We start from the raw sequence: 14,964 nt of genomic DNA, 5'->3' as shown, positions 1-14,964 counted from the left end.
TCCCTTGGCTTTGTAGTAGCCCCTAGACAGACATAATTCCTATTTGTTTTCTCTTTCATCTATATCTAGAGACATTTAGCAAAATCTGCCTGCGCTTTTCCCCTTTGGTAAAAAGACAAATAAGCTTATCTTCTCTTCCACAAACACTTTCCCATCACTCCCAGATGCCTGTGGTCAGTCTCATCAATGTCCTCGGGGATGGGCAGTGTAGGTACTATTCCTTGGACCTTATGAGCCATGGGAACCTGTAGCTGTAGGCAGCAGGCCCCATCCCAGGACGATGGGTCAGGTCAGCAGATGGGTGCCTATGGCACTATTTCTCTGACCATTCCCTCTAGTCTTTGTAGGGCTCCTCAGGCACCAGTTCTACCCTCACATGGTTCAATCTTTATAACAGGGTCATGAAAGCCAATGTACAGTCATTCAGAACATCGTGAATGACACAGAGATTTTGTGCAAGTGAATGACAGAAAGGATAGGGAGGCAGTGGGTGGTGGTCATGGGGCAGCAGTTTGTATCAGATGGAAAGAGCTTGGGATGATCAGATTACATAGACCAGGAACACTCAGTCAAGGAAAGTGAATTTTACTGGAGCCACATTGAACGTGCCCCTCTTGCATTCTCAAATCAAAGCCCAACCCAGAAGAAACAGGCCAGGCCTTGCCTGTTGTGAAGTTGCATGATGATTCATAAGGAGACCAATTGCAGAATGTTCCTTTTCCCCATCACTATTTCCTTCCTCATTGCTATTTCCTTCCCATCGTGATTATTTTGAAGGAGGGTGGGGGTGAGGTCTGTCTAGTTCCACTTGTAGGCAAGGAGTGTCCAGTAGGAATCAAGCTGACACAAGAGTTATTGAAATATCACCTCCCCTCCAAGCCACTCCCTGCAGGGTGACTTCAGGCTCCAGCTCAGCCTGAGCACTCAGTCCTACCAGGCACCAGTCCTCGTCATGTTGGACCAACTCAGCTGGTAGGACGCTCTGCAGTGGGACAACTATGAACTGGTAGCCAGGGATGTGTGAGTGTGTTTAAATTGGCATGCACACAACCTGGGGTTACTGGAGAGGACAGCAAACTCCTGGAAGAGGCAATGAGCACGGAGGGAAGAGCCTACCCTGGAGGTGATGTGATCGCTGGGGAATCCTTTTCTCTGTTTTGAGGGGAGTGAGTGGAAACAGGGGCAAAGGGCAGGGGGGTGATCAAAGAGGTCAGATCAGGAGAGCCTGAGATACCATAACAGAGTAGTTAGAGAAGATGGAAAAGTGTGAATGAGAAGGGAACCAGGGAAAGATGAGGCTGGGCAGAGTGGGCCGTGATTGAAGGGGAAGGGAGAATGAAATGTTAGAGGGAAATGCAATGGCCTACAGTTCCTTTGAATGGCACACACACAAACAGGTTGCACAGAGGAGTGGCTGCCTCTTCTCAGTAATATTAAGCAAGTGAACTCCTTTGGGTGACTCCAGCCATGAACATCCCTTCCACACCATAGATGATTGGCTACTTGATTTTCCAACCTGAGCATTTCCTGGTGTTGTAAAGACCCTGGCACAATTATCACCAGAGAAACAGCCCTTCTGCTACCAGCCCATTTGTTTCCTCCTTGTGCTGCCCTTTAGATGCCCTTTACTAGACAGATGCACCTGGAATTTTGTTCTATTGAGGGACAGGTGAAGATGGAGACACAGAGAGATGAAAGCTGCAGGAGAACAGGATGGAAGAGAGGAAGAGCTGAATGGATAGAAAACAAGGAATTAGTAGAAGGGAAGCAACAGAGGAGGATTGAAGGGTGAGGAAGGAGAGATTTAGGAAAAAATAATGACAGGAGGGAACTGAGGGAGAGAAAATAGGGAGAGAAATGGGAGGTCCCAGCCATGGAGATAGGAGGGGCCGTAAGAGGAGGTGTGCAGGGAAAGGAACTGGGAGAGAAACATGGTGTAGTGGTGGAAGGAGGAGTCAGGTGCGGAGGCAGAGGGAGCAGAGGAGGGTGCAATAGGAGCTGCAATAGAAATGCAGTAGTGGCTTCAGCCCTTGCATGTGACCTACCTTCTAATTACAAGTAGCAGAATCCAGCTGTGGTCCCCAAGAAATTTTCCCTCTCCCCCCTGTCCCTGGACACTGTGCTGGGAACAGGCTGGTGGTAGTTACCTCCTGCTTTCCTGGCCCTGGCAGTGCATGATCCCTGCTCTTGTCTTGTGTTTTTCAGCCCCTGCTGAGGAAAGAGGAGGCTGTCCCCGGCTGAGCCCCTGGGTTGTTCTGATTCCTGCCCTGATCTTCAAGGCCTGTATCACATGTGGCTGCCTTGGTGGGTGCTGGATGCTGTTTATTCACCTGCACTGGTTGGAGTGGGGTTGTGTGGGGGGAAGGATGAGGAAGCAGAGTGGGGACTTACACATACATGAAAAGGACTGTATAGCTGTACTTGCATACAGTCCTCTCCAGAGAGGGGAAGGGCCTCCAAGGATCAACTTTTCTCCTCCTACATCCTAGGAGGATGTTCTCCTCCCCCCCAAATATGTATTCACTGGGATTAATTGCATTGCCATATTTTATTTCTTTACTGATTGACTCTCATACCAGTTCTCCCTACTTACTTAGCTCCAAAAAATAATAGATGACCATTTTTTTCCAGTATAAAAGATAAAATTGCAATCATGAGGTAACTGTATATTTAGACCACCTTATTCTGAACTGGTAGCAGCTGCTTAAGAAATCATAGAAATCATAGAGAAGTAGGGCTTTTGATTAGACTTGTCTATACTGCCTATAATAACTTGGATTCTCTGTTTTTGTTTCTGTTTTTCTGTTATTGGAGCAACAAATGTTCTTCTAGTCTTCTGGAAATTTTCTGGGATTCCTATATATACTAAAAATAAATATCAGTGACCCAGCAGTCTCCTCAGTGAACCATTTTAAGACTTTTGGTGCAAATTATCTGAACCTGCTTATTTAAGACTGCCTGGAAAACTAGTCATTGTACTATAATGAAATGGGTGTTACCTTCTTTCTTTCCAAATACAGAAAATAAATATTTACTGAATACTTCTGCCTTTATTGCATCATTATTAACAATTTTTCTACTTACATCTAGTTATGGACCCAGTTATTGGGATTTCTTTGTTCCTGAGATACTTAAAAATATCTTTTGTATTGTCTTGTCAATAAAAATGTATTTTCTATTGTCCTGACTGCCATAGAATTTTTCCTGATACTTTTAGCTTCTCTTATCATTGTTTTGTAGTTAACAATTTTAATTTATATTGATTGCTATCTGTTTCCCCATGTTTTTCTCATTTGCTGTATGGTGCTTTTAAATTCTAATTTCTGCTGTCATTTTGCCGTTAAATCAGGATGGGCTTTTAAACAAAGCTTTCCTCTTTCTTTTTCCCTTTCACCATCTAATATGGATTTCTATAGGATGGTTTGGATAGGGACGATCCTGCCTCAGGCAGGAGGTTGGATTGGATGACCTATAGAAGTCCCTTCCAGCCCTACTTCTCTATGATTTCTATGATTTCTTAAGCAGCTGCTACCAGTTCAGAATAAGGTGGTCTAAATATACAGTTACCTCATGATTGCAATTTTATCTTTTATACTGGAAAAAAATGGTCATCTATTATTTTTTGGAGCTAAGTAATATTATCATTTGAAGCTTGTTTCCTGTTTAAAACTATCTTCATTTACCCCATGCATTACAGCCTTGTTACAGAAGTCCAGCTGTGGGTGGTTATCTAATGAGGGAGTATCCTGTTAGCAGTTAAAACTCCAGAAGAGAGATCAGAGGTGGCTGAGCCAGGGGAAGAAGTACTTTGTGGCCAGGAGGTGGACTGGACCCCAAATAAGTTCATTACCAGGAAAAGGCCATGAGACGGTACTGGGCCAGAGCCAAAGGACCTCTCCTACTGTCTAGACTTGGGATGAGAGTTTTGTTTGCTTGCTTGCTTGTCTGTGTAGTGCAAAGACTCTGTTTGTGTAGAGAGGAATAGCTGAGGAGCTCTCAAAGGAGAAAAGCCAGGCTGCAAGCCAGCCAGCCCGAAGGGAGGGGCCATTTCTCGCCACAAGATAAAGACACTGGGTTGCTCACAAGGGAAGAGGAAGACGAAAAAAGGAAATGTACGCATTCTTTTATTTCATTACATATAACTTTTTTCGAGTTCAGTAATATTTTCATTGGAGTTGTGGCCTGGTCATACACACCTTCATTTAATCCAGTAAGGGTCAACATTTTTGGCAGGGGTGCCGTAAATTAGCCTGCAGTCTCCACAAGTGCCATTCCCATCCCCTGCTGCTCTTCTTTCTGCATCTTTCCCTATGTACTATTGTGCTACTGGTCCCCACCCCAATTTGATGTGTGCCACATGCAGAGGCTGCCCGTGCCCTTGTGACATTCATGGCACAGGTGGACAGCCTGTGACTTCATCCATGTGTCTCACACTTTTCCTTGTTGAATGAGATTCATGGTCAGATAACTCTATAGTTTCTCCCCAGCTGAGAGTTCATGCAAGACGGTTGCTGACATTTTGAACATAATTAAGCTAAAAAAAAATGAGTGTGAGTGGGGTATTTCTTGGCAGAAGATGAAAAAATTGGGTTACTCACTTGAGAAGGGGAAGAGGATGGAAGGGAATATTGTACTCATTTTATTTTTCTTGTCTTTTCCAGTTCTCCTCCATAAACAAAGCCGTGAAGCTCACAGGACACTACATGAGACTTTCCCAGAGTGGCACTGTGCTCAGGGGATGCCTGGGAGCAAAGGTCAGTGACTGTGTGAGAGAGCGTCAGGGATAATCCCTAGAATGAGTATTCAGGCCCGGGGGCTTAATTCACACCTGGGTCTTGATGCACAGTAAACAATTACAAAAGGCTGGGGAAACGGGCTTCCTGGAGGGGATGACTTCAAAATGGGGGTTGTCCAGATGAATGATTCTCAACTTTTTTAGACTCAAGCCCTCCTTCTATCACAACACAACCTGTCTACCAGTCTAGATAAATGCACAGAGGCAGGAAGGATTCATGCCCTTCAGAGTAATGGTAGGGAACAATGGGAAATGCTGCAATGACTAAGAGGCAGCACAGCACAGATTTTGTACCTGCACTGCAATGGGCACTCACTGGAGTTTGCTTTCTCTTCCCTCCCAGAGCTGGTTTGGACGTGCTGCCCGATGGGCTGGAAGGCCTTTCACACCAGCTGCTACTACTTCTCAAGTGATGTTATGTCCTGGGATGACAGTGAGAAGAACTGCACAGCAATGGGCTCCCACCTGGTAGTGATCAACACTGAAGCTGAGCAGGTACCTTATTGCTGGGATGGGAAAGAAGAGGGAGAAGGGTCCCCTGGGAAGTCAATGCCAGCCCCGGGTGGGACGTCTCCACACACAGGCCTGATCTGTAGTTGCAGTGGGGAATTATGTCTCCATCTTCATTCCACTCTGGTCTCCCTCACATGCCTGCACCACCCCCACAGGTCCCACCCTGCACAGACGCTGCTTCCTGCTCTTGGGTCCACTGCTGCAGCTGGTGATAGCAATATTTACTTTCATACTTTATCCAGGATTTCCTGCTCAACTGGGTAAAAGAAATGCTTGCAGACTTGCCAGTAAAGATGTACTACATTGGTCTGACTGCCCAGAAGGTGGAGGGCCAGTGGCGCTGGGTGGATCAGACCTCATATAACAAGAATGAAGCGTGAGTATCACTGGGGAGAGGCAGTTGTTACCTTGTTCCCTGAGCTAATCCCACAGTGTAAGGTGTACTGTATGTATGCCTGCATGAGAGAATGAAATACAGAAAGATCTTGGGTCAGAGGTGGTATCTTTTATTAGACCAAGTAAATGGTAGCAAAAAAAAAAATCCTTTCTTTGCAAGCTTTTGGGCACATACACCCTTCTTCAGGCTGAGGAGAATTCAAAGATTGTAAAAGTCCTAGGTAGCAAATAATCCCCATTTTGCACAGGGGAGGTGGAGACTGGAAGTGTATTCCCCATGGTATCTGAGAGTCCTTTTGTGAGAGTGTTGCTTTTTGCTATTTGGAAAAGTAAACTTCATTGCTAAGCAAGAAAGAAGGATTTTTTTCACCTCCCTGGCTGTCTCTGACATTGGACACCTCCAGGGAAGAGGACAGTCTAATCTGCACATCACAGAGCAATACTCTCACAAAAGGACTCTCAGATACCCAGGGAAGCACACTTCCAACCTCTACCTCCCCCTGTGCAAAATGGGGATTATTTGTTACCTAGGACTTTTACAATCTTTGAATTCTCCTCAGCCTGAAGAAAGGTGTATGTGCCTAAGAGTGTGCAAAGCAAGGAATTTTTTTTTTCTACCATTTAGTTGGTCTAATAAAAGATATTGCTTCTGACCTAACAGTGTTGTGTATGCCTTTTTCTCAGACCAACACAGCTACAAAATAGATCCCCGAGAAAATGAAAAACACTTTCCCCTCCTGAAGTAAAATCCCCATAAAGGAGCAGGTCTATTGAGGGACTGTGAGCAGGGGAATATACTCCATTTCAGGGAGCAGACCTGATGGGGCTTATGGAACTCTCTGGGTGAGTCATAGGCTGATGTCCTCCCCCTTCTTCCATCCTCATCACCACGGATCTGGGTTTTCTGTTTGCTGTGAAAAAATGCAGATTTTCTCCTTCAAAGGAGAAAAGCACAGAAATCTGAAGGTTTCCCCTTGTAGGCTGGCAGAGTTTCATCCTGCAAGGGGTTGCTTGGGGTTGGAGGCAGTGGGACACAGGGACACACATGTACATGGCCAAAAGTACAGCTCCAGCCAGGATGATGGAGACCAGGTCCAGCAGCTTCCTCTATGCAAGTCTATGTGGGTGGGGGAGAGGGGAAAGGGGGTGGAGGCACAGGAAACATGTTGGAGGGGCAGGGGGTCACAGTCGATGTATTGTGGGGGAGGGGAGCACAGGTGATGTGGCAGGATGGGGTGGGTTGGCCAAGGCAATGCAGTGGAGGGGGTATGTGCCCCCCCACAAGATTCTTGCACCTACAGAAGGGCACAGGTCTGCAGCCAGGCCTGACCAGCTCCAGGCAAGAGCATGTCAGGAGTGAGGGCCACCAGCAGGGCTAGGGGGCTGTGGGCAGGAAGTGAGAGTCACTGGCAGGGCTAGGGGGCTGCAGGTTAAGAGTGATGGGCACCAGTAGGGCTGGGAAGGCTGTGGGTTTGGAGGGATGGGCAACAGCATGGGGAGGAGCAGGACACCAGCATATCAGGGCTACTCAGCACCACAAAGCAGCAGGGGGTACATCCACAGCTGGACTCATGTCCTGGTGAGTAGAGGGCAGGAGGAGCACTGATTTTCTATTATAAAAAATCAGTATCAAATGTCAAAATATATAGGTGTTTTGAGTTTTATAATGATTGAGGCACTGGTAGGCTTCCAAATTGCTTTAAAATTGCAAATATATTAGTAAAACATTGTGTTCAACTGATACCTGTATATATAGTGGCATTTCATTTTAATCGCAGGAAAATGTGGGATTTGGGGGTTTTAATCAGAGAGTTTGGGATTTTTAAACAGAGAAAACCAGGATCCCTGAGTCATCACAGCTTGCTCCCCAGAGAACCTCCTAATGGTGAGTTTCTGACACTGGAGTTTCTGTCTTGCAGGTTCTGGAAACCTGGGGAACCCAGCGATCCCATACTGGAGCCATGCACTGCCCTCCAGGTGGATTCTAAAAAACAAATGAGAGAAAACTGGAATGACCTTGCTTGTTTCATTGATTTGTATCGAATTTGTGAGTCTCAACAAATGTGTATTTGAGGAAAGACCCCGTCATGCAGGAGGGGAGGCCAGAGAGGGCCTGTTCTGTGTACAGACTGCTCCTGGAGACTTCTGATGGAGAGTTTTGGGAAGAGCCCTGGCAGCTGGATTACATGTGCACTGTGAAGGGCAGGAAGAGGGTTCCTGCAAGAAGTGCTCTGAGCTCACCAATGTCAAAGATCAAAGTCTTTGATTTCGGATGCTGATGGCAAAAGGTCAGAGGCTAACACAACAAACTCTGTAATTGTAGTCTCACACCATTATCCCTCTGTATTAACAGTACTGTATACACACACCCTTGTTTGTGCCTCATTTCAAATCACTCGAGCTCCCTACACAAGAGAAACTAACTTTGAATATGTCAAAAAACATATCGTACCTATGGTAATGAGATAAAAATGAGGCTCTAAATTAGCTCACTTTAATGAAACTGTAAAATCAAAATAATGTGCTGTGCTCGCCCTCCTGTGACCAAACAGACTCAGTACCACCCAAGCAAAAAGAAATACCTGTGCCAGCATGAAACCTGAGCAGACGAAGAAGACACAATTGCCAGCCCATTAATTATTCATGCCTGGCGTGTAGTAATTGGCCACCTTGCCGAGTATAACTTTGAAAAAACTTCCGCCCAAAGCGGAGAACTCCATAGACACCCAGGAGACACAGTCAGCAAATTGGCCAATTGCTGACATACATCTTCCCGCCCCCGGCTTTTTCCCAGGCGTACCCCCGTCCTTTGCCGGCTCATATATCTTTCTCGTCAAGAGCTCTCGGTAGTCTGCAGGCCGTAGACTGTGTGAATCGCTCGGAACCTGTAACAAGCAAGTCTCTTACCCACCCTGTAAATGCTGGCTAACATGATATCTGCATGCTGTAACTGAACAAATCAACTCTTCTGCCTATGCTGCAACCATCAGTAGCGTAAGTAAAATAAACTTTTTGTGTAACCAATACGCTCAGTACGCTTTAAGTCACCTGACTCCTACTCACCATTAACACCCACCTGTCCGATCACCTATCCCTTTCGTGCCAAGCCGGTCGGGCTGAACAAGGCTCGCAGGTCAAGGGTACACAGGTCTTTGGGGCGCGACAACCAATAAAGTTATTCTGAAAAGGTATGTAAAATGTGGAAAATGTTTGAAGGGGAAAGTGGAGAACTGAAGCAGAATCCACTTGTCATGTGAAGAAAGCTGCCTGTGACACAGGAAATAGGAGAGAAATGCGCAGCCCTATGGGCAGGAGGGCACCAAAACTCTCTGCCTGGCATCTGACCCCTGATTCATGTCATCCACTTCAAAGGAGGGTTTTTCACTTGGTGGCCTATGGGCCACATGCAGCCCATGATGAGATAACATTCAGCCCACTGGTTCCTTCCTGGCTGATGCTCCTTCTGTTGCTCCTGCTGCTACAGTGGATGGGAGTTCTGGGTTCCCCCACTCTCTTATAACTTCTGTGTCCTGCCCCATTTCTGGGGGGGTAAGACAGCATGGTGGGAGAGGGGCCAGAGAGGAGCATACACTTCTTGTGCTCTGTACATAGCCAAGGGGAGAGGAGGCAGGCTGCTTGGGTGATGAGGAGCAGAGAGTTAGTCTGCACATGCACCTAAGAGCCAAGCTGCACACAGCCAAGTGGGTAGCTTGCACAGAATAACAGCCAGTGTACAGGAGGAGAATAAGTGTCATGAATCAAGATATAGGTGGTCTAACTGGCAATTTGCATACATGGTTAGCCAGATGTCCAAAGGGTAGCAGGGATCAAAGCCACAGGATCAGATTCCAGACTAGGGCCAACTGTTAGGCAGCGCAAGATCAGGGAGGAAGCTGGGTCAGATACCTGTAAGACAGGGTTCCAACAATCCCAGACACGAGGCAAAGTCCAAGCAGGGTTATCAATGGGTGGTCAGTTGTAGAAGTGGGGCACAAAGGTGAGGAAATAATGGGGTGGTGCAAGGGCAGCAGGAACCTTGTTGTCCAGACAGCTTCCCCAGGAAACAGGAAGCTGTATATAGGCTTGGGTGACCAGGAGTCCCAGGACAATCAGGGGCCAGCAGTGGGAGGCCTTTCCCTGGTGCCAGGGGCGATGTGTAGGGTGTACACGTGGGTGCACGTTCACCCCCTGTGCGTGGCAGTGCACCCTCTGCAAAAAGGTGCTGCTGACACTGCCAGCAGGAGTGCCAATCAAGCTACATGAGAGGTGAGTCTTCGCTCAGGTCCGGTTTCTTTACTGGACCAGAGAGGGTTGGACCAGGGGCGAGAGCAGTCCGGGGCCTGATAGGTCATAACGGTACCACATGGTCTAGGGTGGGTCTTGCAGCATGGGGGGTGGGCTTTGGGGGGGCTGAATGGGCTGTCCTTCTGATGACATGGGCCATGTGATGGTGGTGTCACATGCCATGTGACTGAGGGTGGGGGGCAGGGTTGCTGATGTCACACACAGTGTGACTGGGGATGGGGGGTGGGGTTTGTTATGTCACACACCATATAAGGGGAAAAGGGGGTGGAGTGATGGGGTGGGACTTCCAGTCCTGCCCACCTGTCACATTTTCATTGATGGGCGGTGTTCCTACATACTACTTCCATGAGCATAGGGGTAGTCTATAGGCATTAAAATCCCATAGAAGACCCACCCAGCCCAGGTACACAACACTTCAGACAAATCCAACAAAGCTACCCACCAACAGAAGGGACTGGATCCCTACTAACACCAAGAATGGAAAAAAAGGAGATGTAAATAAAATAAGGACCATCCCTTCTCCCCTGCTCCCAAGTAATCTAGCTAGAATTAATAGGGCTTGCAGCATGCTCTGAACAAGACAAAATGGTGAAATGCCAAGTCCCAGCCAGGACAGTCTTGACCCCTCATTAAACATTTAAGTATTTAAACTGGAATCATCATATCAAGAAAGCACAATAATTTTAGTGAAAGTGGCTTTGAAAATGTGTGCCATTCATTTTAGTGTCTTTTGTTCACACTATTGGGTAACTTCTACTTGACACTTTAAACTGCAGTCTTCCAGTTTTGTGTGTGATGGGTGGTTTTGTTGTTGTTTGGGTTTGTTTGTTTGAATGGTCACAAACTCCTGGAAGGCCATTTTAGGCTGGACATAAGGAAAAACTTCTTTTCCATTCAAGACCCCAGGGCCTGGAATAGACTCTGGACACTTTTAAGAAACACTTGAACGCTGATCTTGCTGGGATCATTTGACCCTTGCTGACTTCCTGCCCCTTGAGCAGGAAGCTGGACCCGATGATCTTGCGTAGTCCCTTCCAGTCCTAATGTCTATGAAATCTATGAAACATGAAGGTACCACAGATAACTGACCAACTCACCAGCTGTAAAGGACTTTGGTAATAACATGTAAGGTGCCTAAATCATGTCCTTTGACAATGAAGCAATCTGTGCAGGTTGCAGATGATGGGTATGACAGATGCCCTTGTTTCTATGTGAAAAACTGCAGAACACAAGCAGTTCCCCTGCAACTACTGTGCATCTCTCCAGAGTAAAAGCTTTTGATAAAAAGTAGATGCACACCCATTCCACAGAAACCCCCCTTTTTAAGGCTGGGCATGGAGCACCACAGAAATTATGAGCCATACACTAGTTACACCGCACTGAGCACCAGCTACAATATTATTCCCTAGTAATATTACGCAAGGGAAATCAGAAGCACAGAAAAGAAATTGACTTAATAGAACTAGTGATAACATTTTCAAAGACTATGAAAAAATTCTATCAGTAAATAAGAGATAATACTCACTATTACCTCAAATAGACTGTTGTAGAAAAGAAGCCCTGTGCTTTGGAAACTCATTAACTGAAAAACAATAGGATCAATTTTTCTCTCCACCTGCTATTGTCTTACTCTATCAATAGGTTCCCTTTCCAATAACCACAGGTTAACCCCAGACCTAGCTGCCTTTTGAAGTTACACACTGACATTTTCATATGTGATGCCTGATCTTTACTCAGCAAACTGGAAAAGAAATCTATTAGCCTTTTTTAATAACAGCAAAAGTAAACTCTGAGCAGTACCAGTTCTAACTGTATGACATTATGGGTGAATCAAAACAATTCACAACAGTATTTATTAGTAATTAAGAGGCATGTGCACTCATCCTCCCAAATTCTTAGTCAGGCATTAATGTCTAGAGCAGCACTGTATCCTCCTCCTTTTTCCAAGCTAAGGAAGCCTGTTGTATAAAAAGGAGATGCCATGTCTTTAACCTTTCACCCACAGGCTTTCAAGTCATAAGCAGAATGAGTTAATCATATACATGAAATAAATCACAGGAGAGGGTTTTTTATTTTAAGATTACAAAGCCCCATTGAGAAGCTCTAGGATAGCAGCTATTGAGTTACTCTTTAAAAAAAACCCCCAAACGTATCAATTAAGTTTCAGCTTGTTCTTACCCTGAATAAATATTCTAATATGAAAATACAAAACAAGTAACTTTCACATGCAGCTAATATGCTTCTACTGTTAAGGTTAAATTCTAGGGAAGGTGCATTACTGGGAAAACCTTAGTCTTTTTTAACTTAACATCCTCAATGCATGCAGTTAGAAAAGGTTTTGCAGATAGTATCATTCTTCAGCTGGCAAGGCATGGCATTCCATGGCTACTGCTTGGAAAAATATGCTTCCATGTAAAAATGTGTATCTACAGAATGTAGCACTTTAATCTATTAAATGAGGGGTGGGCAATCTTTTGTCATTGCAGGCTTGAGTGTGCAATCCAACCCTCTTGCCATGGGTCTCAAGTCTCTATCACCGTGGGCATGTCTCCACATGCATTAATGTGCTGTTGTTACTGCACATTAAGTTTAGTACTTGTAATAATATGGTCTTTTAGTAATGCTAATGTACCATAGACTAGTTCTATGGTGAATTAGCACATTAGCATGGCTTTTGCTGTGATGCACTATTATGCAGTAGAACTAGTCTACTGCATATTTAGTATTTCATGTAGATGTGCTCCCTGAGTGCCAAAGTTGCCTGTGCTTACCCTTGCTACAGGTACCTAGCTTATCTGCAGCAAGGGCAAGCTCAGGCCAGGGCTGTGGAGGGAATGAGCAGCTCAACATTATTGTGTCCTGCCCACCTCCCGTGCCACCACTGGCTGGATCCAGCCCACAGGCTATAGGCTGCTAAGCTCTACTAAATGATCTCACAAATCATAAGATTAACGTGCCCCAAAATTAATTAAAATAAATCAAGAGCAGAAACTAAAACTATTCCAATTTTAAAAGACAGAGAAACCAAGATATGGAGAGGTTATGATTTGCCCATCATCATCAGAAAGCCCAAAAGAACTGTCAACAAAGCCCCAAACTTATTTCCCCAGTTGATTGCTTCACACATAAAAAATCCTTTCTTTGTAATAAAAACCCTGTTACCTAGACTTCAGGGTCTGAAATGCAAAATCTTGTCATTAGTTATACTGCTCTGCTAGTAAGGGCAGCAACTCCTGCGATGGTGTCGACACGGAGTTCTGCCAGGGCCCCTGCCCGGGGGGCGCGGCCTTCCCGGGGCTTGTCCGAGGCCTCCACCCAGACAGAGCCCTCGGGGGGGCTGCCGTCCTCCAACCCCCTGGCCTGCGGGAACTGCCTGGCAAGGTCTGGGGGGGCAGGGACTGGGGACTCCTGCACCTGTCCTGTAGGTATCCGCCTTAGGACCCTGGAGGAGCGGGTGCAGGAGCTCCTGGAGGAGGTTAGCAGGCTGAGGGGAATCCGTGAGGCAGAGGAGGAAATTGATAGGTATTTTCTTTCTCTGCAGGGTGATACAACAGAGGAGATGGCAGACCGGGATGAGCCCTCCACCGCTGAGTGGCAGACAGTCTCCCGCGCCAGAGCTATTAACCATGTTGCGGCACCAGTTCCTCCTGTCCATCTGGAGAACAGATATGAGGTCCTGGCAGCCCTGGAGGAGGAGGGAGCAGTGGAAGATTCCAGGGAGGAGACTTTGTGCACACAATGTCCTGTGCGGGCGGCGGGAGTCAAGAGGCCTAAGAGGAGGAAGCGTCGCGTCATCGTGATTGGTGACTCCATCCTGAGAGGTACGGAGGGCCCCATCTGTCGCCAGGATCCCTCAGCACGTGAGGTATACTGCCTGCCCGGAGCGAAGATTCAGGATGTGAAGGGGATGCTCCAGTCCATCATCCAGCCCTCCGATTATTACCCCATGGTCCTTGTCCATGTGGGTACTAACGATGCGGCCAGGAGAGCCCCTGATCGCCTGATGGAGGACTACCATGCTCTGGGAGGCGTGCTGAGGGAGATGGGCGCACAGGCGGTCTTCTCTTCCATCCTGCCAGTGAGCGGACGCGGCAGACGTCACGAGATGTGCATTGCGGAGACCAACTGGAGGCTACAGGAATGGTGCTTCGAGGCGGGCTTTGGCTTCCTCAGCCATGACCGGCACATCGTGATGAGAGACATGCTGGGATGGGATGGGCTCCACCTTTCCCCTAAAGGTAAGCGTGTGTTCTCTTCCAGGTTGGTGAACCTCCTTCGGCGGGCTTTAAACTAGGCTCGTCGGGGGAGGGGGAAGATGAGGGCGGAGGAGACGATGAGATACCAGGCCCAGCAACAGCCAGCGAGCCCAGACCAATGGTCAAAACGGAGAAACAGGTAAGCGATAGGGGACGGGGCATTGCTGAGACTAGGGGGTCAGTGGGCACAACCGCTGAAGGCCTCAAATGCCTCTACACGAATGCTCGAAGTATGGGGAAGAAGCAGGAGGAACTCGCCCTCCTCCTAGCTGTCACCAGCCCTGACATAGTAGGGATCACAGAAACGTGGTGGGACTCATCGCATGACTGGGCGGTGAGTGTCAAGGGCTATAGGCTATACAGGAAGGACAGGATAGGAAGGAAAGGTGGAGGAGTAGCACTCTACATCAAGGAGGAATATACTTCCTTGTTAATTAGCATGGGGGTAGAGGGGGGGCACTCTGAGGTGCTCTGGGTTAGAGTAAAAGGCAGTCCAGGGGAGAGAGACTTAACGGTGGGAGTCTACTATAGACCTCCCAACCAGGGAGAAGAGCTCGACCTGGAATTCTTAGGTCAGCTTACAGAGGCAGTGAGGGCTAAGGATGTGGTCATCATGGGGGACCTAAACTTCCCAGACATCTGCTGGGAGGAGCAGTCAGCCAAGTCTGATCGCTCACGTCGGTTCTTAGCCAGACTGCA

The 14,964-nt window shown here is 47.0% G+C and overlaps 1 protein-coding gene across 1 annotated transcript; it reads left to right on the top strand.

The window, feature by feature from the left end:
* The first annotated feature begins 949 nt into the window (after positions 1-949).
* On the top strand, positions 950-8,800 carry LOC149866610 (C-type lectin domain family 4 member D-like). The gene is made up of 6 exons (XM_090041144.1): positions 950-1,123; positions 2,206-2,304; positions 4,662-4,754; positions 5,139-5,290; positions 5,551-5,684; positions 7,624-8,800. The coding sequence occupies exons 1-6, from the start codon at positions 1,093-1,095 to the stop codon at positions 7,775-7,777; spliced, it is 663 nt and encodes a 220-aa protein (XP_089897270.1). The 5' UTR covers positions 950-1,092; the 3' UTR covers positions 7,778-8,800.
* The last annotated feature ends 6,164 nt before the right edge of the window (positions 8,801-14,964 follow it).

This window comes from Crocodylus siamensis, chromosome 4 (assembly GCF_052110815.1).
Source record: "Crocodylus siamensis isolate JL-2025a chromosome 4, ASM5211081v1, whole genome shotgun sequence".
Taxonomy (NCBI): domain Eukaryota; kingdom Metazoa; phylum Chordata; order Crocodylia; family Crocodylidae; genus Crocodylus; species Crocodylus siamensis.
Note: the sequence above shows the minus strand (reverse complement) of the source record. Positions and strands in the feature narration are given on the sequence as shown.